At 48.6% G+C, this 15,293-nt stretch overlaps 1 protein-coding gene across 1 annotated transcript; it reads right to left on the bottom strand.

The window, feature by feature from the left end:
• Window positions 1–2,009: 2,009 nt before the first annotated feature.
• LOC132023330 (SEC14-like protein 3) lies at window positions 2,010–12,526 on the bottom strand. Its single transcript, XM_059408823.1, has 12 exons — window positions 12,393–12,526; window positions 11,329–11,404; window positions 11,009–11,052; window positions 10,789–10,848; window positions 9,556–9,744; window positions 8,092–8,187; window positions 7,386–7,446; window positions 6,252–6,335; window positions 4,423–4,529; window positions 3,853–3,992; window positions 3,589–3,758; window positions 2,010–2,757 (listed from the first exon to the last, which is right to left on the bottom strand). Exons 1-12 carry the CDS (start codon window positions 12,444–12,446, stop codon window positions 2,636–2,638), a joined length of 1,203 nt encoding a protein of 400 aa, XP_059264806.1. The 5' UTR covers window positions 12,447–12,526; the 3' UTR covers window positions 2,010–2,635.
• Between the last annotated feature and the right edge of the window lie 2,767 nt (window positions 12,527–15,293).

Genomic DNA, 15,293 nt, shown 5'->3' on the forward strand with positions numbered 1-15,293 from the left:
GGAGCTGGTGGGGATACATGAAGTATACTGTCATTCTATACCGGCAGGCTGTGTCACTGGCCATGGGAGCCCAGGAGGAACCTCTCAGTGGGTGTTGGTGTCCCAGATTCTTCCTTAGACCATGGTGTCCTTCCAAGATTATATATCCCTACTTGGTGAGTGTCTGGAGTTGGACAAGACCCTCTGAGCCTCGTTGGAAATCTGTATTTACAACATTTCCTCCTATAGGTGACTGTTCTTTGTTTCAAGCTGTGAGACACCAGGCAAAGCCCTCCCCCATTTTGGATCTTGGAGGTTGACGGGGCTGGGGGGCTGCATTTCCAAAGTGAAAGTGCTTGTTGCCATGATGTGCAGGCTCTGGGTCCTGAAAGCTGGGCAGTGGGAGAGGTAGAAGGCCCCACCTGGCCCTATAATGGGGTGCTTCATCTGTACCATAGGAAATCCTTACCCTGGAAATGTAGGTGGCCTCTCCCTGGTATAGCCAAACCAGGGAGAGGAGGACCCAGAGAGGTCAAGTGAGGGAGCTCTCTGAGTGGCAGTAGAGGAGGTCGAGCAACTGACGGCATCCTTTGCTGACAGCTGCCTCAGCTTCAAGGGTGTAAAGGGTCCACCCCTCATCCTCCTTCTGAGCCTGCTGCAGTGTAGGAGGCTTTCCCGCAGGGGACAAGGGTAGTGCTGCCTTCTGCCTCCATCCTGCACCAGAGATGCTGGGCCAACCACTCCCAGGGACCCCTGGACCCACATTGCTGATGCTACCACAGTCTTCCAAGAGAATGAGCCCATCCTCCTCTTCCCTTTCTTCCCTGCTTCTACCTCCTCTCTCCCTCATTTGTAGGGTAGACAGATAAAATACAGGATGCCCCATTAAGTATTATTTCAGAGAAACAATAAATTTTAAGTACATTCCACATATTGCCTCTTCCCCCCCATAAATCTGACAACCCTCTCCTCCCTACCTCACCTTCCCCACCTCTGAGAGCCTAATTCTGGCAAATTGTTACAGTAGTGTGAATCTGATGCGAGTGAGCAGGTGGGGGAGGGTGGCCTAACTTCAAGACTATTTCTCCCACCCATAGGCCAAAGGAAACCAGGCCAGTGCCTTCTGAGATCTCAGGTTCCCATTTATAAAATGGAGATAAAATCTTGTGCCCATAAGTGCAGATGGAAAGTGCTAGGCATTGCTGAACACTTGCTTGATTGGTTTTGGAGACAGGCCTTCCACTCTGGCTCACTTCAGCAGCCTTGGTCCTGGGCAGCTCATTCCCAAGGACCAGTCAGCCTTTGGTTTCCACCTACCCACCTTTTCTGTGTAATTCGGTACCTCCTGTCCAGAGGTCCTAGGGCTCAAGCCAGTGTCTCTGTGTCCCTGGCTTGGATGGAGCAGGAATGTCCTGGAGATGTGACTTCTCCCTCAGTCACCCAGGGCCATGGAGGGTGTCAGGAGGTCATGCTTCTCAGAGGCCATGTGAACAGTGGACAGGGTGCACGGCTTCGAGGCAAAGGCCTAGTCCATTTTGCTGTGAATCTCCTTGGACTAACAACATACAATTGAGCATTGGGGGGCTCTATTACCCCAGCTGCCCAATGGACATAACACATACTTTGTCCATAAACTGGGATTGGAGAGGATGACACCCAGGACACTTCTACTGGAAGATCTAGGACAAATAAGTCATTCTTTGTTTCCTTTGTGAAAGTAGGGTCTGAGGAAGTGGAATTATAGACAGTTAAAAACAATGTCTTTGGAGTAAAGAAAAAACAAACCCTAGGGCTTGAATCTGCCACTTAAGAACTATATTTTGGAGGTGACCTTACCTCTCTGAGCCTTCCTTTTCTTATCCATAAGATGGCCATGAGAAGTGGCCCCCGGGGGAGGTTTGAGAGTGAAATGAGCAACACTCATAAAGCACTTGGCACCATGTGTGGTATGCAAGAAAGCACTCATCAGATGATAGCCTAGACTTTTAAATTGTTATCAACAGGCAGCAGCCAGAGCCAGATAGGACCTCTTTTGCTTTCAGTAAAGTTTCTTTAATTGCTTAGAATATAAGGTGTGAGTTCCAAGGGAAGTGGATACAGGTGGGAGTGATGGGTTGGGAAGTCTTATGGAGGCCTCTCCTACCTACCTGAGGGGGCAGTAACCAGGGTGGCTCTGGCCTCTGTCCTAGGTGCTGAAATGTACACCGGTGAATTACCCTGCTCACTACCTTCATTCAAGTTCACAAGTATATATTGAGCATCTACTGTATAAGGAGTAGAAGTAAAAAAGAATTTAGATGTATTTGTAACCCAAGTGGCTCATAGCTCATAGCGTAGAAATTTGAACACACACAAATGCCTTAGGAGAAGTGAGGACAAAAGGTAAGGATTCGTTTTGTGATTTCTTGGGTTTCAGTGATGTCACCTCTTGCTTTCACCTTTCTTCCTTCTCTTATGCAATCTTGGCATCCTTCAAAAACTGTGCCTTTCCTGATCTGACCACAGCACATAAGTCTTCCTCAAGGCAGCTCTTTCTTTACTGACTAATCTCACAGAGTCAAGAAGACTAGTGATCAGTTTCTGAGGGAAGGAAGGGTGATAGGATATATATAGAAAAAGGAGAGGGTCTGGGGTCTCAGAGAAGTGAGGAAGCTGCCTAGACAGGGGTGAGTTCTTTGTCATACTTCTGCATGCCTTCGTCTGGGAGCAGCACTTCCACTGTAAAGCTGACCTTCTTGGCATGGACAAAGCTATAGGTGTTGTCAAAGCGCAGGACATCTGTGGGGACAGATGGACAGATGGATAGTTAGGCCTGGCTTCACATTGCCCATGTCTCTACCCCAGCTACAGGAGGGAGGACAGGCTCTGTTTCTACCTGCTATGTTAACTAAGCTGGGCCAAGTTCCCACCACTCCTTTTCCCTTTCCTATGGGAACTGTCACTCTTAAGCCATGTCTGTAAACAGACACTGACCTCCTCTTGGCGCATGTCCAGCCTGACTTCAGTTGCACGAGTTGGCAATGAGGACAATGGCCACTGCGTCCCATTATCTCCACACCTGGACACTTGCATGATAGGGGTTGGTGGGGGTGGGAGGGAAGCTGGGAATGTCAAAAGACCTCCCAGCCCACTTGGATAAAGTGTGACCAGTGTATACCTTCTACTTCCTCACAATCACCCAAGAGGCAGAGGTTGTAACCTCTGCTTCACAGAAGAGCAAACCAAGGGTCCAGATTGGTAAGCTTTGCCGGGGGTTATGCAGCTACCATGAGACTGAGGTGGGACCCTGACATCACACTCAACTGTGTGGCTCTGAATAAGTTGACTTACTTCTCAGAACCCCAGTTTCTGCCTGGGAAATGCCTTATTGTCCCTTGTCTGTGTCCTGTGGGCCAAGTACTCTGAACTTTTCAAGGCATCACTAGCTTTTGGTGTGTAGTAAATGCCTGAGAGTGTAGTCTGAATGATCAACTGTGTGGATGAATTACACTAACCTAGGCTGTATGTTCCTGGGATAGGGGGGGTCATTGCCCCTCTGTTTCCTCCTCTAAACCATGGGACAGGTGGCTCCAGCCTTCCAGAGTTGAGTTCCAGCCAGGGTAGACTTACAGACACCGGCTTCTGAGCAGGTGAGGCTCCCATCCTCAGGCACCATGTGGGCATTGTAACGCTGGCTGGGGAGTACTTCTGTCATTTCCCCAGCTCGCTGCCGCTCCCCCATCTTGGTCTTCAGGAAGACCCCAAAACCAATGTCTGCACCATCAGAGGAGAACTGCCACCTGGGTGGGCGGGAGGGGGATAAGTCCTGCTCATTCTTGTGGGACCCTGAAGGTGTAAGATCAGCCAGAAATGGGTTGGTGTCCAGGCCCTTACCTGAGAACACAGCCTGGGAACAGAATTTCATATTCCACCTGGTGTGAAGAGCCACGATTGATTTGCACTGAGTGCTCATACTGAGTCTTCACTTGGTCCCGCACGTACATGGACTTGGGGATCTCCCCACCATAGTTGATCTGCAGACACAGGACAGAATGGGCTTGCTTCACTCTTTTGACCATGGCATTGCTTGTGCTGTTGAATTCATGCTGTTTCTCCTGCCTGAGATGCTTTCACCATCTTCTGGAAGTATGCTGCTCACCCTGTCCTCTCCCACTGCCACCTTCCCACCACCTGCCACCAGAAAGCCTTCCCTGACCCTCCAGGGTCAAAACCTCCTCTGGAAACCTCCCCTTCCAGTTCATCCCTCAGAGTCACATTTTCCTCCTTTCTTGTTTGCCTGCACAGCTGCTGAGAGCCTGGTGATAGGGAGGCTGGGACTGTCTAGCCCAGTACCCGTCTTACGGGGTCTCTCCATGTCTGTGGAGAATTTGTGGAATGAATGAGTGGGTGAGAAAGGAACTCAACTCTACTCCTCTCCCCTCTCCTGTCTGGGGTTATTTGTACCTTAGTTAAACACTTGGGGTTCCCATCTGGGTCAGTCAGAGTCCCTCCAAACTGAGCAGGCAGTTCCTCGGGACTGATGAGTTTCAGCAAACCTTCCTTCCAGTTGCCTGTGGGCAGAGGGGTTAAAGTGTGGAGGGGACTTGTCAGCCCTCCACTCCCACTGGGGTGGGGCCCAAGCCCAAAACCCTACTAGGCTACAAAGACCAATTAACCAGTCTCTCAGGCCTTGGGCTGTAAGAAGTGTCATCCAGAATTGTATTGCTATGGAAAAATGTTTCCTGAGCTGACGGGTTTGCACATTTTTGAGGGTCTTCCAGTCCTGAGTAGTGAAGATAAGAATCATCTAATTGTCTCAAGGAGACTTTAAAGCCTTTGAAGTAAAAAACCTTGTTGGCAGCCATACAGCATATAGATGGCATACTCAAGACAGACCTCTTGGTGGGGAATGGATAGCCCTGGGCCTTTGAATAGACCTTCCCTTTCTGTGCTGCTTAATCACTAAAGCCATAATGCTCATTACTGTTCTTCATGCCCTGTGCAAAACTCTATGCATTCTGGGTCTTATGACAATCCAGGCTATCTCCCCTACTCACCCCCAACCCCACTGTGGCCATGGGATATTCCTTGCCTCCAGTGGGATAAAAGCAAAGACCATAATGCTTGGCACACGAGGGCCAAACACACAGGACCCTGTGTGCCACCAGTAGGACAGAGCCCCAGACTTGTACCTGGAGTGTGGCATTACCCACACTGCTACTGGATTTGGGGGGCTACCTTGTGATCCACTTAGCTCCCTATCCCTGTGGAACTGGGCAGAGGCAAAGACTCAAGTATCAGGAAGAGAAAGAAAGCAAGGATTTGTAAGACTCTACCTTCCCACATTCTTAGATCTCCTGATTTGATGATCTGACCATTCTGCTTGCAAGAAGTTGCTCCAAGTTCAAGGTCATTGGCTTGAGTTTAAGAACGATTTCTCTTTTCTTATCATTTTAATTTTTTAAAAGATTTTATTTATTTATTTGACAGAGAGAGAGAGAGATCACAAGTAGGCAGAGCAGTAGGCAGAGATAGAGGGGGAAGCAGGCTCCCCACTGAGCAGAGAGCCCGATGTGGGGCTCGATCCCAGGACCCTGAGATCATAACCTGAGCTGAAGGCAGAGTCTTAACCCACTGAGCCACCAGGTGCCCCTCCTTATCATTTTTAAAAATAATGATTTTTTTCTACTTATACAAGTAATACATGTTATTATAAAACTTTAGAAAACAGAAAAAAATACAAAGTAAAAAAAAAAATGCTTGATTTCTTGCCATCCACAAATCAACATTTTGTTTCATTTTCTTCCAGTAATCTATTTTTGTTTTTACAAGGAAGATGATACTATCCACTCCACTTTATAATCTGCTTTTAAAAACTTAATAACATTTCCCTTGGTATCAAATCATCTTTTATGGTTTTCTAGTAATTCATCAAATAGATGCATTATTATTCACTTATCCAGTCCCTTCTTGTTGACACTCCTTTCCCTGAATCACATCTCCTCTTCCTCTTCCTGCCCTTCTTCCTTATCCTACTCAGCCCACATTGCCTTTAGAAGCACTGAGGTGATAAGCATTGAAAGGAAAATGAGGCCTATAGCCCAGAGGTTGCCTATCAACCACACTGAAACTAATAAGGAGAAGGTGTGAGGCCTCAGTCACCAAGGACATGGAATGTTCCAAAGATAACTGGGTATACTCTATAGAGTAAAATATATTTCACTTTACTTTTGAGAAGGAATGTCTGACTCCAGGTGGCACAGTGCTCAGGGAATAGAGCTAGAATTACTTACTTCCCAATACTATAATTTTTCTGCGTGTGTCTTCACTCAGGAAGGGCTTCATGAGGTTGTAGCCCACAGGGAACAGTTTGGTAGCTGGAGAGATACAAAGATAATGGAGAAAAAAATTATTCCATTGTGACACTCTCTCTGTAATAGTCATAGCCACTAATATGGAGGATTCATGAATTGGAAAATGTCCTGCACTTGCCAAACTGCCTCCACAATTGGTAGCCAGATAACAGGCAGCCAACTAACCAGCCACCCAGTCAATCATCCAATCAACCAAGCAAGAAAATGGCCCATCAATTTGCCTTCTAATCAGGCCACCAATTAGACTACCAACTAGTCAGCCAACTTACCAAATAGTCAAAACAACAAACTAACAAATCAGCCAACCAGAAAACCCATCAGCCTATTAAGCAACCAACTAACAACACAGCCACTTGCCTTCTGCAGCCAGCCAACCATCCAAGTTTCAGCTAAATGACAAATTGGCCAGTTGACTAACCAATCTGCCAACTTGCTAATCACCTACCCAACTAACCAAAATGCTAGCTGGTCCCTCAGTCAACCAAGCCAACAACTATCTAACAAACCAACCAATCAACCAATCAATTAACTGACCAACTAACTCTCCAACCACCCACCAGTCATTCATCTAGACAGCCAACCAACTGGCCAATAAACTAGACAACCAACGAAACAAATAATCAACCAACCAACCAATTAACCAGCCAACCATCAAATATTCATTTGGGCAGAACAACTGAGGGAAAAAACCAGGATGAACACATAAGACAACTAGAGACCTCCAGAAGGCAGCAGGCAGGAAAGGCCAGACTTGGCTGCTCCAGCTTTCAGTGTCACAGGCAGTTTGGCAATGAGGAGATCAACATGGGTGGGAGAAATGAGAGAGGATTCCTGGAAGAGCTAGTATTGGAACTGCCTCTTCTTGTAGTAAGGCCAACCGCAGAAATTACTATTTAAGGAACACTAACTTTATTCCAGGCGTTCTAAGTGACTTGCATGCAGCCAAGCAACCAACCTGCCTCATTACTACCCAGGGAAGAAGGCACTTTTATTGTTTCTAGGGTACAAATGAGGAAACTGAGGCACAAAAAAGTGAAGTCACTTGTCACACACCTTTCACAATGAGCATGAACTTCAGGGTCTCCGGGTAATTCTCTTCAAGGAGGCCAAAGAACTGTAGAACCAAGAAAGACCCCATCAGAGTCCACATCTCATCTTCTCCTACCCCCATTGCCTTTCAGTCTCCCTTCTGGAGTGTCCAAAGGACTAAGGAGGGTTTCCTTTATTTCCATCACCTCCACTGGCCTCCGGAGGAGAGTTTCTCTCTTCAGACTTTAACAACCACACTCTAATAATAATCATTTTCAGAGTAAATCTTATAGTAATAGTAGTATAGCAATAATAGTAACTATTGTTCATTAAATCTTCACAATTTTCCAAGCACTGTGTACACATTTTATATATCAACCCACCGGAATATCCCTACATCCCTTTGAAATGCAGAATACCGGTATTTGCATTTTGTAGGCAAGGAAACTGAAGCATGGAGGCATGAAGTGACTTGCTGGAGTCACAGAGCTTGGGATGACAGAACTGGGAAGATTTGGCAGAGGGTGGCCTCTAGGGTCTCAGTACAGTGTTGACTCTGAGGCCTGTCTTTTGGAAAACACATTAAGGCCCTTTAGGTCCTGCGTTGCAGTGCCAGAGCCCAGAAAGTCCACCACTTTTTACCAAATCCTGGCTTTGAGTGAACAAGGTCACAGCAGACCAAGCTCATCATTAAGGAAAGCAGAAGTCACCCATGGGGCCTTCTCCTCACCTCTTGGTACACTTCCACCAGAGGTTTCCAGAAGTGCTTCAGTCCCAGGCCCTCACAGTCAAATATCATCACAATGGTCTCAATCTTCTTTCCCAGCTGCAACAATAAAAGCGAAGACTACTTCCAAGGTTCAGGGTGCAGGCTCAGAACTTGGGACATGGTGACCCTAGCATTTGACCCCTTAGTGATTCTACCAGCCCCCTACTCTGTCCTCAAAGGAACAAATGGACAAAACTGAATGCATTTACCCACACATCCACCTACCCATCCATCCATCTATCTAACTGTCCATCCATCCATCATGCATTATCCATTTATCATCTGTCCATCCATCCGTTTGTCCATCCATCCATTAATTGACCCACCCATCCATCCATTCATACTACAATTCAATCATCCAATTATCCCTCAGTTGGTCCAATTGATAATTTTTTTAAAAGATTTTATTTATTTATTTGACAGAGAGAAATCACAAGTAGATGGAGAGGCAGGCAGAGAGAGAGAGAGAGAGAGAGGAAAGCAGGCTCCCTGCTGAGCAGAGAGCCCGACGCGGGACTCGATCCCAGGACCCTGAGATCATGACCTGAGCCGAAGGCAGCGGCCCAACCCACTGAGCCACCCAGGCGCCCTTGATAATTATTTTTTTAAAGATTTTATTTGTTTGAAAGAGAGAGAGAGATCACAAGTAGGCAGAGAGGCAGGCAGAGAGAGAGGGGAAAGCAGGCTCTCCACTGAGCGGAGAGCCCAACACAGGGCTCAATCCTAGGATCCTGAGATCATGACCTGAGCCGAAGGCAGAGGCTCAACCCACTGAGCCACCCAGGCACCCTCCCAATTGATATTTATTAAACACCTGTTTTGTGTCAGACATGGAGAGTATAACCTATAATATTCTTGTGCTCAAAGGCTTCACATTCTGCTTGGAGAGACTGACAAGCAACTAGGTCGCTGTAAGTCCCGAGGTAAGTGCTGCAAGTAAGCAGCACAGGAGCTGCGGGGACACGTTAACCCAGATAGGGACCTCAGAGAAGGTGACATCTAAGTTTGGGACCTGAACAATAGAAGGGAGAGAGCCAAGGGAAGTGTGGGAGGTATCCATGCACTGGGGGATAGAGTTATCTGAACAGAAGGAACAGCAGACTCAGAAGGAGTAAAAGTAACTAGCATTGTTGAGAAATATGCATGAGGCTCTGTGTGCTGGGCCATACATTTGCATTATCTCCTTTAATCTTTGCAACCATTATTTATTATTATTATTGTTTTTGTAGGTGAGGAACAAGCTTAGAGCGGAGACATGACTCTCCAAGACCACACAGCTAGGAAGCAGCAGAGCTGCTGAGATGGTTTGACCCCAGAGTCCTCTGACTGTGACAGCAGAGAGCACAGTGTGTGTGATCTTGGGACTCTGTCCCCTGGCAGCCTCACTTGCACCCAGCTGCCCGCCTCACTCAGCTTGGGCCTTACCCGCTCTGTCTGCAGGTCACACTCATGCAGAATGCGCTCGCAGTCCCTCATCTTGGTCTTAAGCAGGTCTTGCTTGGTGACCGAGAAGAGGAGGCCCTTTGGGTCAAGCGGCCCAATGATGTCATACCACACCGGGCAGCCATCCCGGTCATAGCCACACAGGCCACCAGGCATGTACTTCTGGATCACCTGGGCATGGAAAGATACACAGAACTTGGCATTATGTACTTCTCCAGAGACCCCCATACTTGGCTGGCCTGGATGACCCAAGCCTGCACACAGCATGCTATAAGCACTGCCCCTTCCCTGAAGGATGGCACTATTGTCCAGGTGAGGAAAACTAAGGGACCCTGGGGGGAATACCTTGCTTGTAGAGAGTACATGGCAAAGCCAGGCATCAGCTGGGTCTGGCTGAAGGCCTCTTGGCTCCTTAATTCTGTCCCCCAACATCTCCCACGTCCCTTTCCATTAACTTTTCTTAATGGAAAAGTTGAGCTTAGTGATGGAAAACATGGATTCTGAAGGTCAATATATTTGGTCCAAATAGAGACACCACTGCATCCTTGCTGTGCATCCTTGAAAAAGTGACAGTCCCTTCCCGAGTCCCATTCCACTTCTCTTCTGTAAAATGGTTTGGTTAATCCCTCCCTTAGGGAAAGTCCCCAAGATCATATTGGCAAAGCACAGTGCCTGGCCCAGAACTTACACTCTACAAATGAAACTATGGCCACTATGGCTTTACTAAGAGTGCCAGTGGTGGGACTGTTCTCTCCAGCAACTTGGTGGGCTAAATTTCTTTCCTGCACAGACAGGATGCTTTGATCAAGGCCCTAGGGGTGAGGGCTCAGAGGCACAAGCTATCTGTGGTGGTGAAGAGCCAGTTTCATGTGAATTCAAATCCCAGCTCGACGTTGAGGCTGCGGGATTTTGGGTAGCATGCTTAACCTTTGCTGGGCCTCAGTCTCCTCATCTGTAAAATAGGGACAGTTGTACCCACTTCTGAGTTGTGATGACTAAGTAAATTCATGCAGTTAAAGTTTTAACTCAGGCCAGGACCTCATAAGCAACCAGGAAATGTTCATCTTTATTAGAGGAGAGGTGCTTGGAGGCCTGCAGGCAGTTCCACGGGCCTCTCAGGCTTGTAGCCCTTCACTCGTGTTCTCCAGTGACCCAGAGGCTGCTTGAATGTTATGTCTATAAAGGACTGGGGTGTTGGGGGAGGGGTTGGCTCACCTCTGGGGGCTGCCAATCAAGGATGTGGTCAATGTCCATGGACTTCCGGAACTCCATATACTGAAAGGGAGAGGAGGAGAGGTAAGGCCCCGCTGGGCTCCCAGCACCTTCAGTGAGGGGGTGGAGATGGGAGCTGGAGGTGTGGATTGCGCCCCACAAAACACTTCCCAGATCTCCATCAACCCAGATCCCCTATCAAACATGGTTAGACAGGTCTCACCTTGCGGAGCATGGCCTCTGATTTCTGCAGGTCGAAATTCCGAGCTGTGTGAAGATGGAAGGAAGGTGTGAGGCAGGAGAGAGGCTGCCTTGTAGTCACATTGTCCTGGTCCTGGACTGTGAGGAGCTATGCATGGCACTAGGGGCCCGGGTAGGACCTTCCTTTCTTCCTCCCAGGTAGGGCCCTCCCCTCTCCTGGATCTGAGCATGTGAAGCAAGACAGTGTGATTGGATCCTGAGAGCCATGAGTTGTTCTGCAGCGGTTAGGACCAGGCCCCTTCCACTGCCCCTCACCCTGGTCTCCCCCACCTCTGCCCTCACCTCGGAGCCAGCGCAGAAGGAAATAGTCATCAGGATTGGGCAGGGCGGGCAACACGTCCTTCACGTTTTCTCGGAACTGGGAAGGGAGATGCTGGTTAAAGTGGCTTTTGCACTGAACCTTGGCCCTCAGACTCAATAATTGTTTTCATCATCCCTTCTCTTTCACACGCCCACGACGATGGAAGGATGGGTGGACAGATGGATAGGATGAGAGGCAGGTATATGGGGAGACGGGCAGATGAATTGACGGAAGGATAGATCCTGAGTAAATGGATAGAAAGAAGGATGGATGGATGAAGGCTTGGAAGGTTGAGTGGGTGGGTGGATGGAAAAAGAATGAAGGAGAAATCAGTGGACAGAAGGAGGGAGAGATGGGGGAATAGAGGAAAGAGAGATTGGTGGGTGAAGAGACAGGAGGAGGGATGGATGGATGGTTGGGGAGGGTGCGGTGGGAGGTGAGAAGAAAAAAGGATAAATGAGTGACTGTGTGGGTGGGTGGGTAAGGGGACTGGAGTATGAGTGCATTCATAGTTCTTTCCGTGTATTAGCCTGCCGAGGCTTCTGCCTTTTTTCACCCCATCTACAAAAGCGTGGTTAGTGATTGCATGTTCTCCTCCCCATTGGCTGTGGGGCTGACCACTCAGCCTGCTCTGTCCCGCTCACCCTTACAGACAGGTTATCTTTCAGGGTCCTCGGGAAGGAGGGGAAACAGAGTTAGAGGGCAAACCATTAGCATCCTCGGGTTCCATCGAAGGGGCCTGGGAGGAATGGCTGGGGTGGGGTCAGCTGTCGGTAAAGCTCTCTTATACTGTCTCCCACAAAAGAAGTCAAGTTTGATCTGGCACACACACTATTACTGCTTGGATGTGGTCCTTTTCCCTCAACCCCTGCCCTGGACAGAGCTGATATCACTGGCTGCTGTGGAACATGACCCTGGGTAAGGTGATGGTAAAGAGAAAATGTCAAAAACACACTAAGCCAACAGAGTGGGACAGGGTTCTGGCCACCCCCTCCCCCCTCTCCTCTGCCCTTTTCTTCTGGGGCTCAAGGAAAGGGGCTCTCACCTTGGCCAGGGTCTCTGCCTGCTTGGGGCTCAGGTCTCCGACTCGGCCACTCATGGTGTCTGGGTGAGGCTGGAGGAGTGGGGGCTACTCCAGGCAGAAACTGAGCCTCATCTGTGGCCCTACCCAGCTGGGGCCTTTTGCCCCCACTTCTGGGTGTGGCTCCAGGCACCTCCTCCTTGGCCAACTGTTGGATTGCATATTACATAACTGGGATTAAGTGAGGTCCCGTGCTTGGCTCTGGGACAGGTCTGGGGGGGGCAGGTGGGCACAGGAGAGCATGCCAGAGGGTTTTGGAGCCCAGGCTGAGTGCCTTTCAAATCCCCACCCATGCTCCCAGGCCTCCAGAGAAAGGGGGGATTTCAGGAGGAGTGAAGACTGCCCCCAGCAGGCACCCTTTCTCTCTCATCATCAATCTCCCATCTGCTTAATGAAGAAACCCCATACCTAGCGTTCTGCAAAGGGCACCCCCTAAATCCAGCTCTGACTGGTAAGACTCGGGGACTTGTTTAAGCTAGCAGAGTTAGTTTAGTTTGTTGGGGTGGGAAACTCATAGCCTTTTGCACCAAGTGTCCATGTTCAAGAAGAGACAGGCTATGTCCTTGCTGAAGATCTGTTTTTTCTACTGGGCTGACACTACTTTTCCTGGTGTCTTTCAAGTCCTATTATGTGATGCTGACCCTGCACCTTCAATACGGGGAAGGGCTGAGCACCCCACCTTTTTGCCTGCTTTCTCATCGCTGAGATCATGAGGACATGAGGGTCTTTGTTTGGGATCCCACATTCCCTGGGCCCTGAGGAAGAGGTGGGGCATAAGCACGGTCTTGGGGTAGTGAGGGTGTTTCTTGGTTTTTTGGATTTTTTTTTTAATGTTTCCTTGGTTTTTAAACACCTGATCAGTGAGGTGTGTCCACCAAGCATGCAAGGTGATGAAGGAAGCCCAGAAGATTTCCCTGTCCTTTGATTTCTGTCATGCTGCCTGATATCCCACCATTAGACCTGCCTAAAAGGCCTGGCCTGGCTCCCCATTCCCCTATGAGAACACCCTTTCAAGAGGACATCTCTGAGAGTCACTTGCCTCATTTATGGAATGGGACTACCAGTGCTTGCCCTGTCCTTGTGCAGTTGGAGGGAAGATCTAAGGAGACATATGGACTGTCAAGGGTCGTCACAGCTAAGGGGTTATTCTTGTCCAGCCTGTCAGAAACTCCAGTAGAGCAAAGGCCACGTTGTCAACGACTATCTAAGAGAAAGAACCAGGGCCACATCTGCTTGAGAGCACACCACGCCTGTGTGGCCATATCTTCACAACTTGATGGGGTCCATGGGGACTGAAACAACCCCTGGACTAGCTCAAGGCACTCTGCCCAGGGCTCTCCCAGGTTCCCTGTCTGTGGGCATCCTATGTCCCCATCCCTGGGCTATCTTGGGACTTCTTTTTAAAACAAAATTTTTTTTTAGATTTTATTTATTTATTTGAGAGAGAGAGAGAGAAGAGCATGGGAAGGGAGAAGGTCAGAGGGAGAAGCAGACTCCCCATGGAGCTTGGAGCCCGATGTGGGACTCGATCCTGAGACTTGCAGATCGTGCCTGAGCTGAAGGCAGTTGTTCAACCGACTGAGCCACCCAGGTGCCCTATCTTGGGACCTCTTTGGGCTAGCTGACTTTGGTTAGTGCTGGATATCTTCCTTGCTCTGGGCCCCTGATAGAATCTGGCCCACAAGGAGAAGGGGGGCATTGTTAGCCATCTCCCTCAATCTGAGGCACCTGCCAGACGCACTCAGAAGCAATTAGGTAACTCCACACCTCAACCCCACCCCACTTCACATTCCATCCCCTTTCTGCAAAGCCCCTAGCTGCTGTCCACACCTACTTCCAGCCAGGCTGGGAGCAGGTGGAGATTAGGTTCCTCCACTGCCCTTTCATTAGCCCCTAATCCTTCCTATTTCCCACCAGTCTCCTTTCTCTCCCTCATCCTTTTCATGTAAGGTGCCCCAGTTATTTCTAGGGACATCAGGGGCCGGGCAGGGAGAGCCAGAAGGGAACACCTATTGTGCACACAACATCATCATTCATAACACTGGCCAACAGAACTTTCTGCAAAGATGTCTTGTATTTAGGCTGTCCTAGTCAACATATTTGCTAGCCACTAGTCACATAGGAAAATGGTTAATGAGACTGAGGAATTCAAGTGTGAATTGAATTAAATTCAATTTTGATTAATTTTACTTTAAATCACCCCATGTGGGTTGCAACTACCATATTGGACAGTGTAGGCTTATTATACTTATTGAAGGCTTATTCCACGCCAAGCCCCATCCTAAATACATTGCCTCATTTAAACCTCAGAACACCCGTAGGGGTAGGCACCATTGTTAAGCCCATTTTATAGATAAGCAAACTGAGGTATAGAGAAGTGAATTCAACTTAGCCAGAGTTGAGCCCAGGCAATTAAGCACTCTGCTGTTGCACTATTAGATGATCCCACAGTCTCAGCTCCAAGAGCTTCCATCCTTATCAGAGGGAGGACCCAGGCACAGAAGTCACCCCAATGGGATGGATGCAGGTAGCATTTGAGCCAGACTTTCAAGAGAAGAAGGATGGAGATTGGAGTAGAGGAGTGGGCATCCCAGGTGGAGGGAAAGTGCATGAGCAAAGGTGTGGAGGTGGGAAACTGAAGAGCATGTGGAGGGGAATGCTGGGGATATTGCAATAAACCAGATGGATTAGGTCTCTGTCTGCATGGAGCCCACAGTCTCCCATTGGTGGAGCATTTCCTCTCTGCTTAGAGCATATCATTATCGGACCATTTGGAAACAGGTAGGGTTATCCCCATTTTGCAAAGAAATGGAAGATCAGAGAGAGTAAGAAAATTTTCTGAGGTCACACAGCCGGGAAATGGGG

Source organism: Mustela nigripes, chromosome 8 (assembly GCF_022355385.1).
Source record: "Mustela nigripes isolate SB6536 chromosome 8, MUSNIG.SB6536, whole genome shotgun sequence".
Classification (NCBI taxonomy): Eukaryota; Metazoa; Chordata; class Mammalia; order Carnivora; family Mustelidae; genus Mustela; species Mustela nigripes.